General features: G+C 43.0%; 1 protein-coding gene across 1 annotated transcript in view; it reads right to left on the minus strand.

Annotated features, from left to right (window-relative positions):
- Positions 1 to 17202: 17202 nt before the first annotated feature.
- Positions 17203 to 18313, minus strand: part of LOC126991421 (receptor-type tyrosine-protein phosphatase delta-like) — a gene marked incomplete at its 5' end in the record, with an annotated part of 57951 nt that continues 56840 nt past the window's right edge. The window contains 2 exons of the mRNA XM_050850188.1: positions 17203 to 17655; positions 17827 to 17962. Coding sequence (XP_050706145.1) covers positions 17581 to 17655; positions 17827 to 17962 — 211 coding nt within the window. The remainder of the gene's footprint in view (positions 17656 to 17826; positions 17963 to 18313) is intronic.

Below are 18313 nucleotides of genomic sequence, written 5' to 3' on the forward strand. Positions count from 1 at the left end.
CACTTCGGGTAAATAATGAAATTATTATGATTTGAGTTTACAATGGTAAATCATGGGAGAAATTTTTACACCAGCAAATCCTCTGGCTGGTATATTGGTTGACGTGGCAATAAGTGACGTCACGTGCCGATTGAAGTTTCGAAGCTTCAACGTAACTCGATCACGGCACTGACTCACAGGCTGGGGAGGCCCCAAAACGGCTCACTCGGATTTCAGTCAGCGGTCAGTCAACATCCAGCTCCCCGAGTTAAATTTACCGTCCGGCTTTCCACAACCTTTATGGTTATTCAGTTTGCTGTATATATGTATATAAGTTCCTGTACAATACCCGGTGTAGAATAAATATATATACATTGTCCTTGCCCCACAAGCACCTGCAGGGAACTCAAGCATGCAAACGACCCCATCTCCACTACAATTCACCCACTCCATAAACTACCAGAAGTAAGCACACATTGTATTGATTTCCCGTATGGGTTTTCGGGCGATTAGCGGATCCGTAATAAAGGAAATTGATCTTTGTAACGCTGCACGTCGGTTCTACATCTCAAGTGGGTTGTACCGTTATTTCGTAGTCGTTGGGGTAATAAGGGCCGTATTCTTAAATCAAACTTCTGTAACCACATTCCCCACACATCCGGCAATGATCTTCTTAAACAACCATCGTGCCCGTGGCTACCGCAGTTCCGACAGTCACGAAGGGTGTATTCTTATACGCCACCTCTGGGAACGTGGTACCGATCAAAGCACCAAATTGTCGGGAGACTTTGTCGGGTCCGTCACCCCTTCTCACAAATATTGTGGGGCGTGTTATTTCGGGGGTGGGGTGGAGGGGGGGGACAGCCACCCCTGGTTAGAAGGGGGGATCGAGGGGGGCGCAGCCCCCCCCCGTTAGTAGGTCGTAAAGTTCGGTTGGAGTAGTTTAAATATGCTCCCTGACCCTAAACCCTCTGCGAGCTATTTTACGGCTGCGGCGGCTGGAGCGTCGCCGCGGTCGCCGCCAGAGGAGGCGACGCGCTTTCGTAAACATTATCCCTTATTTTCGAGTAAAAAAAAGTCCTTGAATTGGATTTTCAAAGCGTTTCCATGACTGTTGAAGGTTTGTATAAAATACATATGAAGAGATAGTGATGTTTCATAAAGTAGATTATGAGATACTGGCACGGACCTAAAACGAATCTTTACCTAAGCTTTCTCGCTCCCTGTGTGGCGGCGACCTCAGTGAGAGCCAGTGGCATTCCAGAGTGATGCTATAGTTTCCCAAGCCTCCTTTTTCTTATTTATCATTGCATGATCCGTTCTTCTGTCAAGTACTATACTGCTCGGTGTCTCTACAAGCTCCAGAAGTAGAGCAACTTCATTTTGGGATGAATATCGCTTAGTTTCCTCCATTGTTCACTCGAACACAGCGCGCAGAGTATCAGGTGCAGTCGGCGTTTTGACCGTCAGAGCGTTGAGATGGACCAAACAACAAGGGACATTGTTACCAATTATATTTTCTCGCGCCGCCAGTGTTACCAAATCCCACCCGACAAATCAGAGTGTTTAAGAATATGCAAATTGTGACAACCCGAACATTAGTGTGCGTGGGGACTGTCGTTCTCGTTGCCAATTTCGTGAGATTTATAAGAATACGGCCCTAAATCTTAGGAATAGCGGCTCCACCCTCTCCACCACCCCCCCCCCCCCAAACCCCCACAAAAGCCTGGGGTCCTGTGTGGTACCTTTTTTTTTTTGGGGGGGGGGGGGGGAGGCAAAAGCACTGAAAAATGGGCTTCCAAAATTTCCCTAGAAAAATCCCTAAATTAAGGAAAATTCTCTAGTCCTAGTCCTGACGGCAACACTGCCGTCTCATCTATCTCTATGGCTGAACTCTTCTCTCAAACTTTTTCTAAAAACTCCACTCTGGACGATTCTGGGCATATTCCTCCTACTCATCCCCCCTTTGACTCCTTTATGCCTGTTATAAAGATTCTTCAAAATTATGTTTTCTATGCCCTCTCTGGCCTTAATCCTCAGAAGGCTTATGGACCTGATGGAGTGCCTCCTATTGTCCTTAAAAACTGTGCCTCCGTGCTGTCACCCTGCCTGGTCAAACTCTTTCGCCTCTGCCTGTCAACATCTACCTTTTCTTCCTGCTGGAAGTAGGCTATGCCTTCATACAGCCTGTGCCTAAGAAGGGTGACCGTTCCAATCCCTCAAACTACCGTCCTATAGCTTTACTTTCTTGTCTATCTAAAGCTTTTGAATCAATCCTTAACCGGAATATTCAAAAGCACATTTCCACTCCTGACCTTCTATCTGATCGCCAGTATGGGTACCGCAAGGGGCGTTCTACTGGTGATCTAGCCTTCTTAACTGACTCTTGGTCATCCTCTCTTAGTCGTTTCGGTGAAAGCTTTGCTATTGCGCTGGACATATCAAAAGCTTTTGATAGGGTCTGGCACAAATCTTTGCTTTCCAAACTACCCTCCTACGGTTTCTATCCTTCTCTCTGTACCTTTATCTCCAGTTTCCTTTCTGACCGTTCTATTTCTGCTGTGGTAGACGGTCACTGTTCTTCCCCTAAACCTATTAACAGTGGTGTCCCACAGGGTTCTGTTCTATCTCCCACTCTCTTTCTGTTGTTCATTGATGATCTTCTTTCCAAAAGTAACTGTCCTATCCATTCCTACGCCGATGATTCCACTTTGCATTACTCAACTTCTTTTAATAGAAGACCCACCCTACAGGAACTTAACGACTCAAGGCTGGAGGCTGCAGAACGCCTAGCCTCAGACCTTACTATTATTTCCGATTGGGGCAAGAGGGACCTGGTGTCCTTCAACGCCTCAAAAACACAGTTTCTCCACCTATCCACTCGACACAATCTTCCAAACAACTATCCCCTATTCTTTGACAACACCCAGCTATCACCTTCCTCAACACTGAACATCCTTGGTCTATCCTTAGCTCAAAATCTCAACTGGAAACTTCATATCTCATCTCTTACTAAATCAGCTTCCTCGAGGCTGGGCGTTCTGTACCGTCTCCGCCAGTTCTTCTCCCCCGCACAATTGCTGTCCATATACAGGGGCCTTGTTCGCCCTCGTATGGAGTATGCATCTCATATGTGGGGGGGGTCCACTCAAACAGCTCTTTTGGACAGAGTGGAGGCTAAGGCTCTTCGTCTCATCAGCTCTCCTCCTCATACTGATAGTCTTCTACCTCTTAAATTCCGCCACGATGTTGCCTCTCTTTCTCTCTTCTATCGATATTTCCACGCTAACTGCTCTTCTGAACTCGATAACTGCATGCTTCTCCCCCTCCCACGGTCCCGCTGCACACGACTTTCTACTCATGCTCATCCCTATACTGTCCAAACCCCTTATGCAAGAGTTAACCAGCATCTTCACTCTTTCATCCCTCACGCTGGTAAACTCTGGAACAATCTTCCTTCATCTGTATTTCCTCCTGCCTACGACTTGAACTCTTTCAAGAGGAGGGTATCAGGACATTTCTCCTCCCGAATTTGACCTTGCTTTTAGACACCTCATTTGTTTCTTTTTTTAGGAGCAGCGAGTAGCGGGCTTTTTTTGTTTTTTTTGTGTGTGCCCTTGAGCTGCCTCCTTTGTCGAAAGTAAGGAAAGTCCCTAACCTTATAACCCGACAGCTAACAGGGAGGCTTCGCTCCCCTGGACCCCCCCTGCTAACCAAGGGGGGCTGCACCCAACCTGGACCCCCATATGTATGATGCGCCGTAAAATCGTTTTATTTTTTTAGTGGGGGAGCGTATTTAAACTACTGTAACCGAACTTTACTCAACATAACCGCGACCTCCCTGCTAACAAGGGGGGGCTGTGCCCCCCCTTGGACCCCTCCCCAGATGTATGATGCGCCGTAAAAGCGGTTTTTTTTTTTCGGGTGGGGGAGCGTATTTAAGCTACTGTAATCGAACTTTACATAACCTAACCTCGACCCCCTTGCTAACAAGGGGGACTGTGCCCCTCCTGGACCCACCCCACATGTATGATGCGCTGTAATTTTTTTTTTGGGGGGGGAGCATATTTAATTTACTATAATCGAACTTTACGTAACCTAACCTCTAACAGGGGGGCTTCGCCCCCCACTGCTAATCAGGAGGGGCAACACCCCCACTGCTAATCAGGAGGGGCAACACCCCCACATGTATGATGCGCCAGTAAAACTAGAGAAATGCAACAGTATGTGAGACCTTGGAAAGGTTATTATTCTCGTGGGGGCAATATTGGAGGCGTGTGCTTGTCACAGCTTGATGCGCCCACGAAACACCAAATAAGCGCACCCAATGTGACACGCCCGTGTCACTGTTCGAATCTGGTGGATTGAAAGACAATACGTTTAGGAAACTTTACTCAAAGTTTCGGGACTAGGGATTTTTCCCGATTTTAGGGAAATTTTTGAGGCCCATATATCAGGCAATTTGCCTTCTCACACCCAAAACCCACATTCTCCATAGGCTCCCAAGCTCTCAATATAACGCTCTCTAGGCCGTTAAATGTTAAGTGTACAGCGCTGACCATGTGACACGCCCGTGTCACTGTTCGCATATGGTGGTATTGAAATAATTGAAGAGACTCGGTTTTGGGTTATATGACGGCGCAATATGTGCCTCCTGAGCGATACTACCAATAAAAAGGCTAAATAGTTAGTTAACACTTACCGAGAGGTGAAGTAGAATGATATTTTGAGTGAGTGAGTGAGTGTGTCCATTCATCCATCATGGCGGGCCGAGGCCTACGTGGCACTGCCTGCGTGATACACCCCGCGTAGTAATACATCTTGAATGTAATCGTTTAAAATTATAAAATACAAATACTTGCACCATTATTTGCTTTAATATAGAGAAGAAAATAAGGTAGAACTCGTAAAGACCATTTTATGTCCGAAATCGTGATCCATTCACGTTCTGGATATTACTGACTTAGGAACTAGTTTGTATGGTGCACTGAAAGGCAGCTATGAGGTTCAGTCTGTCTACAGAGGCGCTCGTGAAACCATAATGAAACCATGTAATGCCCCGGGATCTCACGGGGGGTAATATCTCTGACTTCTTAAAGATTTGAAAATTTATTATTTAATTTAATGAATATAGACAAATTGTGCTGGATAACTACTCCCGTGTACCTGAGTGCAACGATGAAGGTGGGCTGCCACCACCCCACGATGAGGGTCGAAACCCCCTGCTCAATGGGGAGAAAATAAGACTATAAATGACAAACTTGACTGATGACTACACTCAATCACGCCGGGTGAGAGACGGAAAAAAAACCTTGAGGTAGCGTGAAACTTTATGGAGGACGTGAGGCACTTTTTCCCGTGTGGAGTTTCCGACCAACCCACCGTAACCTTAAAGATTAGATGAAAGGGACAATGATAAAAACAAGAAAAATAATGTAGTTACAAGGGGAATTTACTTTGATATTACATTTTGTTACAATGATAAGGAATGGTATGATAGTTGTACTGTATCCTAGGATAGCCTGGTAAAACTTACACCATGAAAAACAAGGACTTCTGGTAACCTTGCACCCAAACAACCTGCCCTTGACGGTCCTATGAACACTCACAAGGGTAATAAGAACGCAACTACATATTTAAATATAAGTTGGGGTAAGAGGACGTTTTGTGTGTGTGTGTGTGTGTGTGTGTGTGTGTGTGTGTGAGTGGACGTGTGAGTGGACAGACACGTGGTCGACTGGTTACAAAACAGAGTTGAAGAGGGGGCAGAATGAGGGGCGTGTGAGGGGCATATTTCACTAAGATAGTAAGCAGTATAATAGCAGGGGGAGAATAAAGGCACTGGGGAGATAGGGGGTTGGATTCACTGGGAGGTGGGGAGGGCGTTATTCAATGCACAGCGTAGCGATTACCTGGAGTTGAAGAGGGGGGCAGAATGAGGGGCGTGTGAAGGGTTGCGGGCTAAGTCTATATGTACCGAGTCAAGTCACTCTGCTTCAAAACTGCGACCGGTACGCGCAGGAGGCGGTTTTGGGGCGGAGCAGCGGGATGACTTCACTTGGATCCCCCCCCCAAAAAAATACCCGCCAGTTCAGGGGTGACTAAAGTTGGGGCCGTATGTGCACTCTGGATGTGCATTCTCGCCTTCTTTCACAGCGCGTTCAGGCAAGCCACTGACGAAAAAATGTTTTTTTATTGTGCTATTGCGTGACTGTAATTTCAGTGACTACAAACGGCGGTGTGGGGTGTGAGGGAGGGCATGTTGAAGTGATTGAATTAAATTAGTCCGCCTTTCTTCGTTTTCTCTAAATCCCTGTTTCTACATTCTCTAGTTTGGCTCCAAGCAGTGTTACGCATAAACCACGCCTCGGCCGTATCTTCTCCCACAAACCTGCGTATGACTTGACTTGGTGTATATAGACTTAGGGTTGCGGGCTCTTTTATACGGGCCCGGGAGAGGGCAGAGACGGGAGGGAGATTGCCGGAAAGGCTTACATTTCTTAAATTAATAATAGGGGGAGGAAATTAACAACGTCCACTGATGTGTTACAAAGAAATTCAGATGGTATAGTTTTCAACGTTATTCGAGGCAAAAATCTATTTTGGGTTCAATACTTACGGGAAGGTAAATTTATAAGGGACTTTATGGCATCTCAGCACTGCGCGCGCGGGCACAAGGGGCGGCGCAAGGAAGCTTCTAGAAGCAGCGTGGAGTGGACTACGTGACTGGAGGGGAGAGGGGTGACAAGGGTGAGGTGGCGGACGCCTAGCCAAGAATTTGGGCGGGAAGCGGATGTGTCTGGCCGTGCGGCGGGTCATGGAGTGTGTATGGTGGAGAGTAGGGGTAACCCCGGGGAGGGGGGGTGGGCCTCTGGCGTGAGAAAATTAACGGCCGCTGCGGGCCTCACTTCACACTTAACACTTTATAAAAATCTGGCACTACAATAACAATGGACTTAGAAAAAATCGTGAGGCCAGCGTGGAAAAATACACCCATTGTGACATAAACACGCCTGTCCGCTCGTCAAAACCCCGCCGTACGTGCAAGAACTCTTGTAATTACCACCATACCGTGCCCTAAATGCGCACCCGCTAGGAGCTGCTATTCCTAAGATTATCCTCAGTGGGGTTAGGGAGTGTTCATCTAACTTTGAAGCGTGTCATTATTTACATATCCAACGAATTCATAAATCGCTCTGTGAAACTCATTTAATTTTTCACAAATGTAAAATGACCTCAAAATAACAGCCGGTGGTGAACCCTTCGAGGAAGAAGGTTCTTCCTCGAAGTGGTGAACCATTGAGCCGCGTCGTCTGTATATCACAACCAAGACCGAGGCCAATACCATCCCTCCCACGGTTCAAAGTCTCTCGGTCTCATTGTTTAGCACATTTTAGTAGGGATGTGGGAACCGAGTACTTTCTGCAAACCGAGTAATTCGGTTTTGATTACTCTTCAAAACTGAGTAAACCGAGTACTGAATGATTACTCATGCGACAGTTAGGCGGACAGATCGTACAGGGATGGTCAGGAGGCTAGGAGCCGGGGAGGTCAAAGGATTGAAAGAGATGAAAACTGTTCATATTCGTCTGAGGACAAATGACTTTAATAAAAGAATGTCTTACACTCCATGTGAAATTCACTCAAAATTAATTTCCCTTCTTATTTTCGAAGACTACGTACAGTACTTCGATCATTCATACTCGAAATAAAACAGAAGGCTCAAGGACTACAGATTATAAGACACCTGTTGATATATGAGGCAGCTAATCAATACACAATCATGTTCCGCGCGACCATTGTTGCTTATATATATATATATATATATATATATATATATATATATATATATATATATATATATATATATATATATATATATATATATATATATATATATATATATATATATATATATATATATATATATATATATATATATATATATATATATATATATATATATATATATATATATATATATATATATATATATATATATATATATATATATATATATATATATATATATATATATATATATATACACACACACCCTCTGGACCCATCGAAGAGGCGATGCTTCTGGCATTTTGCTTCAGCTCGGTGGGACGACCTGAGGATGTACTTTTCCGATTTCCCGTGGAATGATTATTGTTTCCAGGATAGAGACCCCTCTGTGTGTGCTCAGCGCATCACAGAGGTGATTGTCTCTGGAATGGAAGCATACATTCCTCGTTCTTTCTCTACTCCTCACGCTAAAAAGCCTTGGTTTAATCACGCTTGTTCTCGTGCTGTCAATGATAGAGAGGTAGCTCACAAAACCGTGCAGGGCCGGATTTACTTGCTTGTGGGCCCTAGGCCAAATCTCATCAGGGGGCTCCCCCCTCGCCAATATATATATATATATATATATATATATATATATATATATATATATATATATATATATATATATATATATATATATATATATATTTATATTGTGTGTGTGTTGTTTCTGTGCGTGTGTGTGTGAGAGATTTTGACTGTCCTTTTTCAAGAAAACTTAGGACAAACAGGCTCAAAAGGACAGACTGTCCTTAAAAGGACAAACATGGCAACCCTGCCACACACAGTACGAGTCTGGTGACTGCGGCAGTTTCAAAGAGCAACCTGCATTGTGAGTCAGTAAATTTAATTTTGTGGAATGAATATGACACACAAAAGTTGATGAATGTGGATTTTTGGTCAAGGTGCTGAAGGTTAACGAACATTATTCTCTCTCTCTCTCTCTCTCTCTCTCTCTCTCTCTCTCTCTCTCTCTCTCTCTCTCTCTCTCTCTCTCTCTCTCTCGCTCTCTCTCTCTCTCTCTCTCTCTCTCGGCCATTGGGCCACCACAACAAGTCCCCAGGACCCCAGTGTGCCCTCAGTTACCAGTGGGCCCTAGGCCAATGGCCTATGTTGCCTATTGGCAAATCCGGCCCTGCAACAAAGGTACCAGAGCCTTCAAACTAATGCTAATTATGAACTTTACATTTCTGCCCGAAATCGTGCCAAATCTATTCTCCGACTAACCAAAAATTCTTTCATTAATAGAAAATGCCAAAACCTTGCTTTCTCTAACTCTTCCCGTGACTTCTGGCATCTAGCCAAAAGCCTCTCCTCCAACTTCACTTCTTCATCTTTCCCTCCACTCCTCAGTCCTGACGGCAACACTGCCGTCTCATCTATCTCTAAGGCTGAACTCTTCTCTCAAACTTTTTCTAAAAACTCCACTCTGGACGATTCTGGGCATATTCCTCCTATTCATCCCCCTTCTGACTCCTTTATGCCTGTTTTAAAGATTCTTCAAAATGATGTTTTCTATGCCCTCTCTGGCCTCACTCCTCAGAAGGCTTATGGACTTGATGGAGTGCCTCCTATTGTCCTTAAAAACTGTGCCTCCGTGCTGTCACCCTGCCTGGTCAAACTCTTTCGCCTCTGCCTGTCAACATCTACCTTTCCTTCTTGCTGGAAGTATGCCTTCATACAGCCTGTGCCTAAGACCTAAGACCGTCCTATAGCTTTACTTTCTTGTCTATCTAAAGCTTTTGAATCAATCCTTAACCGGAAGATTCAAAGCACCTTTCCACTTGACCTTCTATCTGATCGCCAGTATGGATTCCGCAAGGGCGTTCTACTGGTGATCTCCTAGCCTTCTGAACTGACTCTTGGTCATCCTCTCTTAGCCGTTTCGGTGAAACTTTTGCTGTTGCGCTGGACATATCAAAAGCTTTTGATAGGGTCTGGCACTAATCTTTGCTTTCCAAACTACCTTCCTACGGTTTCTATCCTTCTCTCGGTACCTCTTTCTCCAGTTTCCTTTCTGACCGTTCTATTTCTGCCGTGGTAGACGGTCACTGTTCTTCCCTAAATCTATTAACAGTGGTGTCCCACAGGGTTCTGTCCTATCTCCCATTCTTTTCTGTTGTTCATTGATGATCTTCCAAAACGAACTGTCCTATCCATTCCTACGCCGATGATTCCACTCTGCATTACTCAACTTCTTTTAATAGAAGACCCACCCTACAGGAACTTAACGACTCAAAGCTGGAGGCTGCAGAACAGCCTCAGACCTTACTATTATTTCCGACTGGGGCAAGAAGAACCTGGTGTCCTTCAACGCCTCAAAACACAGTTTCTCCACTTATCCACTCGACACAATCTTCCAAACAACTATCCCTATTCTTTGACAACACCCAGCTATCACCTTCCTCAACACTAAACATCCTCGGTCTATCCTTAACTCAAAATCTCAACTGGAAACTTCATATCTCATCTCTTACTAAATCAGCTTCCTCGAGGCTGGGCGTTCTGTACCGTCTCCGCCAGTTCTTCTCCCTGCACAGTTGCTGTCCATATACAGGGGCCTTGTTCGCCCTCGTATGGAGTATGCATCTCATGTGTGGGGGCTCACCACACAGCTCTTCTGGACAGAGTGGAGGCTAAGGCTCTTCGTCTCATCAGCTCTCCTCCTCATACTGATAGTCTTCTACCTCTTAAATTCCGCCGCAATGTTGCCTCTCTTTCTATCTTCTATCGATATTTCCACGCTGACTGCTCTTCTGAACTTGCTAACTGCATGCCTCCCCCCCCTCCGCGGCCCCTGCACTCGACTTTCTACTCATGCTCATCCCTATACTGTCCAAACCCCTTATGCAGGTTCATCTTCCTCTTTCATCCCTCACGCTAGTAAACTCTGGAACAATCTTCCTTCATCTTTCCTCCTGCCTACGACTTGAACTCTTTCAAGGAGGGTAGTTACCTCTCCTCCCGTATTTGATCTTGCTTTCAGCCACCTCTTTTGTTTCTTTTTAGGAGCAGCAGTGGCTTTTTTATTATTGTTTTCTTTTTTTGTGCCCTTGAGCTGCCTCCTTTGTTGTAAAAATATATATATATATATATATATATATATATATATATATATATATATATATATATATATATATATATTTCTTTTTTCTTTTTTTCATAGCAAAGGAGACCGCACAAGGGCACAATAAAAGGAAACAATAATAAAAAAAAGCCCGCTGCTTGCTTCTCCTGTAAGGAATCGAAGAGGTGGCCGAAAGGGGGTCAATTACGGAGGAGAGGGTGATTGATACCTCCTCTTGAAAGAATCTATGTCGTAGGCAGGAGGAAATACAGATGAAGGAAGATTCGTGAGGGATGAACGAGTGAAGATGCTGGTTAACTCGTGCGTAAGGGATTCGGACAGTAAAGGGATGAACGATACAGAACGCCCAACCTCGAGGAAGCTGATTTAGCGAGAGAGGAGATATGAAGTCTCCAGCTGAGATTTTGAGTTTAGGATAGACCGAGGATGTTTAGTGTTGAACACGGTGACAGCTGAGTGTTGTCGAAGAATAGGGGATAGGTGTTTGGAAGATTGTGTCGAGTTGATAGGTGGAGAAATTGAGTTTTTGAGGCATTGAAGGGCACAAGGTTCCTTCTGCCCCAATCGGAAATGATAACAAGGTCTGAGGTTAAGCGTTCTGCAGCCTCCAGTCTGGAGTCGTGTACTTCCTGTTGTAATGATCTTCTATTGAAAGAAGTTGAATAATGCAGAGTGGAGTCGTCGGTGTATGAGTGGACAGGACAGTTTGTTATGGAAAGAAGATCATTGATGAATAACGGGAAGAGAGCGGGTGATAGGACAGAGCCCTGTGGAATACCACTGTTGATAGGTTTAGGGGAAGAACAGTGACCGTCTACCACCGCAAAGATAAAACGGCCGGAAAGGAAACTGGAGATAAAGGAACAGAGAGAGGGATAGAATCCGAAAGAGGGCAGTTTAGAAAGCAAAGACTTGTGCCAGACTCTATCGAAGGCTTTCGATATGTCTAGCGCAACAGAGAAAGTTTCACCGAAACGGCTAAGAGAGGATGACCAAGAGTCAGTTAAGAAAGCAAGAAGATCGCCAGTAGAACGCCCCTTGCGTAACCCATACTGGCGATCAGATAGAAGGTTAGAAGTGGAAAGGTGCTTTTGAATCTTCCGGTTAAGGACTGATTCAAAAGCTTTAGATATACATGAAAGTAAAGCTATTGGGCGGTAGTTTGGAACGGTCACCCTTCTTAGGCACAGGCTGTACAAAGGCATACTTCCAGCAGAAAGGAAAGGTAGATGTTGATAGGCAGAAACAAAAGAGTTTGACCAGGCAGGGTGACAGCACGGAAGCACAGTTTTTAAGGACAATAGGAGGCACTCCATCAGGTCCATAAGCCTTCTGAGAGTTGAGGCCAGAGAGGGCATAGAAAACATCATTTTGAAGAATCTTAATAACAGGCATAAAGGAGTCAGAGGGGGGAGGAGTAGGGAGAATATGCCCAGAATCGTCCAGGGTGGAATTCTTGCAGAAAGGTTGAGCGAAGAGTTCAACCTTAGCGACAGATGAGACGGCAGTGATGCCGTCAGGGTTAAGGAGAAGAGGGAAAGAGGAAGAAGTGAAATTGGAGGAGATATTTTTGGCTAGATGCCAGAAGTCATGGGAAGAATTAGAAGAAGCAAGGTGTTGACATTTTCCATTGATAAAATAAGTTTTGGTAAGTCGGAGAATAGATTTGGCACGATTCCGGGCTGAAATGTTAAGGTCATAGTTAGCGGGAGTTCGAAGTCTCTGGAACCATTTGTGAGCTGCCTCTCTATCTTTAATAGCACGAGAACAAGCATGAAAAAACCAAGGCTTTTTAGCATGAGGAGTAGAGAAAGAACGTGGAATGTATGCCTCCATTTCAGAGACAATCACTTTTGAGATGCGCTGGGCACAGAGAGCTGATGAGATGAAGAGCCTTAGACTCCACTCTGTCCATGAGAGCTGTGCGAGTGTAGCCCCACCACACAGGAGACCCATACTCCATCCGAGGGGGGACAAGGCCCCTGTATATGGAGAGCAGCTGTGCGGGGGAGAAGAACTGGCGGAGACGATACAGAACGTCCAACCTCGAGGAAGCTGATTTAGTGAGAGAGGGATGTTAAGATTTTGAGTTAAGGATAGACCGAGGATGTTTAGTGTTGAAGATAGTGACAGCTGAGTGTTATCGAAGAATAGGGGATGGCTGTTTGGAAGATTGTGTCAAGTTGATAGGTGGAGAAATTGGGTTTTTGAGGCATTGAAGGACACAATTAAGGTACCTTTTCTCCCAATCAGAAATGATAGCAAGGTCTGAGGTTAAGCGTTCTGCAGCCTCCAGTCTGGAGTCTTGTAATTCCTGTTTAGAGGGTCTTCTGTTGAAAGAAGTTGAATAATGCAGAGTGGAGTCATCAGTGTATGAGTGGACAGGACAGTTCGTTATAGAAAGAAGACCATTGATTAATAAGAGGAAGAGCGTGGGTGATAGGACAGAGCCTTGTGGAACACCACTGTTGTTAGGTTTACGGGAAGAACGGTGACCGTCTACCACTGCAGAGATAGAACGGCCGGAAAGGAAACTGGAGATAATGGAACAGAAAGAGGGATAGAATCAGAAAGAGGGCAGTTTAGGAAGCAAAGACTTGTGCCAGACTTTATCGGAGGCTTTCGATATGTCTAGCGCAACTGAGAAAGTTTCACCGAAACGGCTAAGAAAGGATGACCAAGAATCAGTTAAGAGAGCAAAACTGGGTTAAAAACGTTCTTATACCATCTAGAAATAATACCCGAGAAATGTTTTCCTCGCAGCGCAAATTTTAAATGTCTGGCGCGGGTCTAAATGGACCTTATATTTTTAAATTGATCATATCTCCGTTCGATAAATTTTGTCTTTTTAATCGCATAAAATCTAAAATCAATCATATTTACGAGAAAAGTGCAGGGAATGTTGATTGTACAAGTAGCTCGGGACCTATGATTAGATATTGTTGATAGGGCAAAGGAGATAGGAGTATTAAGAGGAAAAAGTGACGAAAAAACACGATTATACGCGATGTTCGACTAACATAATTTAAAAAAATACCATTATGCCTTTCTATATGGGAAACTTTCAGAATATTTCCATAGGGCTCTAGGCATACCTAAAGACTATTCACAGCCAAAAAATGAAAGTGCTTGGTTATGTATTATTGGTGCTGTGTAATTTTAATGTGTCGCTACACGTATACGCACATGTATACGTATAACCATACATATAAGTATACGTACATTGTTCTGGCTCGTACAAAATGTAGGCAACATAGATGCCTACTTACCTGCAAAGTTTCATCGCAATACCCCAAAGAGTTTAGTTAGATGACCTCAGGTGTCCCGTGCCCCCTTAACTGACTATTTTGCCTCTTTATTGGTATCCCTCAGGAGGCACATTGCGCCATATAACCCAAAACCGAGTCCCTTTAATACTACCATATGTGAACAGTGGCACGACCGTGTGACATGTGCGCTTTGTGAGACGCGATCGCATGAAGCTGTGACAAGCACGTGTCAGAAACCAATCGGATATTGTTCAACGCGCGCTACTTAAAATTTGAGTAAAATGGAGGCCAGGGTGATACGTAGCAATCGGTAGGTCACTCCCGGGTCAGTTGACAGCAGGAGCGTCATTGCTGGATGACAGCTGTCACAAATCGGTTTTTATTTTTGTACCCCAAAATACTCGGTAACAATGATTTAGCATCAACTTACAAGAAGTGGATGGCTTAACCGTCAGTATTGTACCATATGTAATTATGAAATATGACATTTCATAAGAGTTGCTCGACTACGGATTGGGGCGGGGGCGGTGGGGGGTGGGGGGTCCATTACGCTGACCATCCAATTACACGCCCGACACTCTTCAACAGACCCGCTGCGACGGCTGCTAGGTAATGTTGGAATAGATTACAAGAGTATACGTTAGGGACTTTCCTTACATTAGAGACTAGGGAATTTTCCCTATTTTGGGATTTTTCTTCAGGGAGGAAGCCTATTTTTCAGTGATTTTGCCTTCCACCCTCAAAACCCCGGTTCCCCACTGGGATTAATCGAGTGCATCATACATGTGGGGGGGTCGAGGGGGCGAAGCCCCCCCCCGTTTGGTTATGTTATGTTAAGTTCGGTTAGACGTTAGAGTAGTTTAAATATGCTCACCCACCCTAAAGAAACAAATTCCGGCGCATCATACATGTTGGGGGGGGGGGTCCAGGGGGGCACAGCCCCCCCGGGTTAGCAGATGGGTCGAGGTTAGGTTATGTAAAGTTCGGGCAGAGTAGTTTAAATATGCTCACCCACCCTAAAGAACCGATTTCCGGTGCATCATAAATGTGGGGGGGGGGGGGGTCCAGGGGGGCACAGCCCCCCCCGGTTAACAGATGGGTCGAGGTTAGGTTATGTAAAGTTCGGGCAGAACAGTTTAAACATGCTCACATATTCATAGTGAAATAAACATATCCATAGTGAAATAAACATATTCATAGTGAAATAAACATATTCATAGTGAAATAAACATATCGATAGTGAAATAAACATATCCATAGTGAAATAAACATATCGATAGTGAAATAAACATATCCATAGTGAAATAAACATATCGATAGTGAAATAAACATATCCATAGTGAAATAAACATATCGATAGTGAAATAAACATATCCATAGTGAAATAAACATATCCATAGTGAAATAAACATATCGATAGTGAAATAAACATATCCATAGTGAAATAAACATATCGATAGTGAAATAAACATATTCATAGTGAAATAAACATATCCATAGTGAAATAAACATATCGATAGTGAAATAAACATATCCATAGTGAAATAAACATATTCATAGTGAAATAAACATATCGATAGTGAAATAAACATATCCATAGTGAAATAAACATATCGATAGTGAAATAAACATATCCATAGTGAAATAAACATATCGATAGTGAAATAAACATATCCATAGTGAAATAAACATATTCATAGTGAAATAAACATATCCATAGCGAAATAAACATATCCATAGTGAAATAAACATATCCATAGTGAAATAAACATATTCATAGTGAAATAAACATATTCATAGTGAAATAAACATATTCATAGTGAAATAAACATATTCATAGTGAAATAAACATATCGATAGTGAAATAAACATATCCATAGTGAAATAAACATATTCATAGTGAAATAAACATATTCATAGTGAAATAAACATATCGATAGTGAAATAAACATATCCATAGTGAAATAAACATATTCATAGTGAAATAAACATATCCATAGTGAAATAAACATATTCATAGTGAAATAAACATATCGATAGTGAAATAAACATATTCATAGTGAAATAAACATATTCATAGTGAAATAAACATATCCATAGTGAAATAAACATATTCATAGTGAAATAAACATATTCATAGTGAAATAAACATATTCATAGTGAAATAAACATATCCATAGTGAAATAAACATATTCATAGTGAAATAAACATATTCATAGTGAAATAAACATATCCATAGCGAAATAAACATATCCATAGTGAAATAAACATATCCATAGTGAAATAAACATATTCATAGTGAAATAAACATATCCATAGCGAAATAAACACTCACAGTGAAATAAACATATTGATAGTGAAATAAACACTTACAGTGAAATGGTTGTCTGCTAGGTGTATCATGTAGCCTGTAATAATATAACAAAATAAAGGTATATTCTGGCTAACATTCGAGGACTTTGCGAAGGTTTGGAAGGGTATATGGGTGTTATAATTTGAGATCTTGATGAAAGCTTGCTTCTCTATCTATAACCTTCCTAACCTGCTCAACATTATTTAATGTTAGGCAGAAGAAATCTCTGTCAAGTCTATTCGGGCACTTTGCTTTGCTACGAAACAAATTAATCGATTCGTTTGCTCAATGCTAATCAATCCGTTCACTGAAGGCAGTCCAGGTTTCTTTGGTCTTGTACCTTTTGCATTCGTTCTGTATCCAAAGGGCGCTGGCTAAATACTGACAGATACGTACTACAGAGGCTAACTCTGAAGACGGAACAGAGCGTAAATGGTACGTGTATAAGACCTGCATTTGCTTCACCCACGCACTACAGACTACATGCTCAGCAGCTGAGAGAGAAAATGTTTAAATTGAATAATCAAATTATTTTACATCTCCATTGAATAACTGTACAAATTCCGGGATTATCGTATTCTCTTACAGGCGTTATTGTACATCGTGCAAACGGTCAGATTTCCGTATTTGTACGATAATTATTGTACGATTGGCAACGCTGCTACTGACTGATAATAATACTGAGTGGTACGAGCTCCAAATAGGTTACTTCAGGTTCCTTCAGACTTGGTGTTTTATTAAGTATCTGAGAAGCGGATATTTACTTACGAAACTCCAGTACACTTTTTTATGCATCGAAGCAGACCATCTCATTACGAACTTTTATTTTGATTCCCATTCTAAATGAAAAATAGACATCAATATCATTTGCAAACCGTTTCTAAACATTTTATGTATTTCAGTATAGTTTTTTATGTAGATTGTAAACAACTTCCGTGCTATTCGTAGACAGTACATTTACAGTTTGCAAATTGGTTTGTCAACAAAGTTACCTGGTACTGAGTATCTTAAGTTACTCATGCAGGTTAATGATGGCCTCGACGTACAGTCAGGCTGCTTCTCACTGGAAGTTACCGTAGTCTGAGTACTCATCCAGGTGTATGGCGGCCCCGGTGTACAATGACGAGAATTGTTCCTGAAAGGTTATTAAGAAATGTCTTCAGAAAAGAATTAGCCTGTGGCAAACGATGCATTTGACTGTGTCATATGCAGCAAAGGATATTCAAAGTAAGGCCACAATAGTAGTAAGACATTGGAATGTTTATACTTCAACAAAGCCAGCTGGAAAGTAAGCAGGCTTGGTCACCTCATTGACGATAAATTGTTGCCTGGCGCGCAGCAGCCTTACCACCGTCCTGTAGACGTCAACAATCTGCTCAGTCTGCAAGCGTTCCACCAGCAGGGTCATGCCTGCTGCCAACCCGCACCCCGTCACGCCATCTCTGCAACAGGAAGAGTTATACAATTTAGCGAAAACTCCTTGCAATGTATTTGTGTCAATTGAGCCATAGAGAATATCGTCCTGTTAAGGATTTTTTTAGTTGTGTAAATAATAACTCGTATATAGTATTATTTGGGAAACAGCACCGGTGACAGCCAGCAAAGTAGAAAGCTGTCAACGTAACACTATTTCGGAGGAATGGTTAGGAAGGAATGCCAGGGAGCAGTAGCTTTTGGAAAAGACTGGACAAGATCATAATTATATTTGAGGAAAAATCAAACTATTGCATCACTTATCACCTTAGGTCTTACATCGAATTGCCCCAACCCCCTTTCTCTGAACGTTTGCTCAA

Source organism: Eriocheir sinensis, unplaced genomic scaffold (assembly GCF_024679095.1).
Source record: "Eriocheir sinensis breed Jianghai 21 unplaced genomic scaffold, ASM2467909v1 Scaffold276, whole genome shotgun sequence".
In the NCBI taxonomy this organism is placed as follows: Eukaryota; Metazoa; Arthropoda; class Malacostraca; order Decapoda; family Varunidae; genus Eriocheir; species Eriocheir sinensis.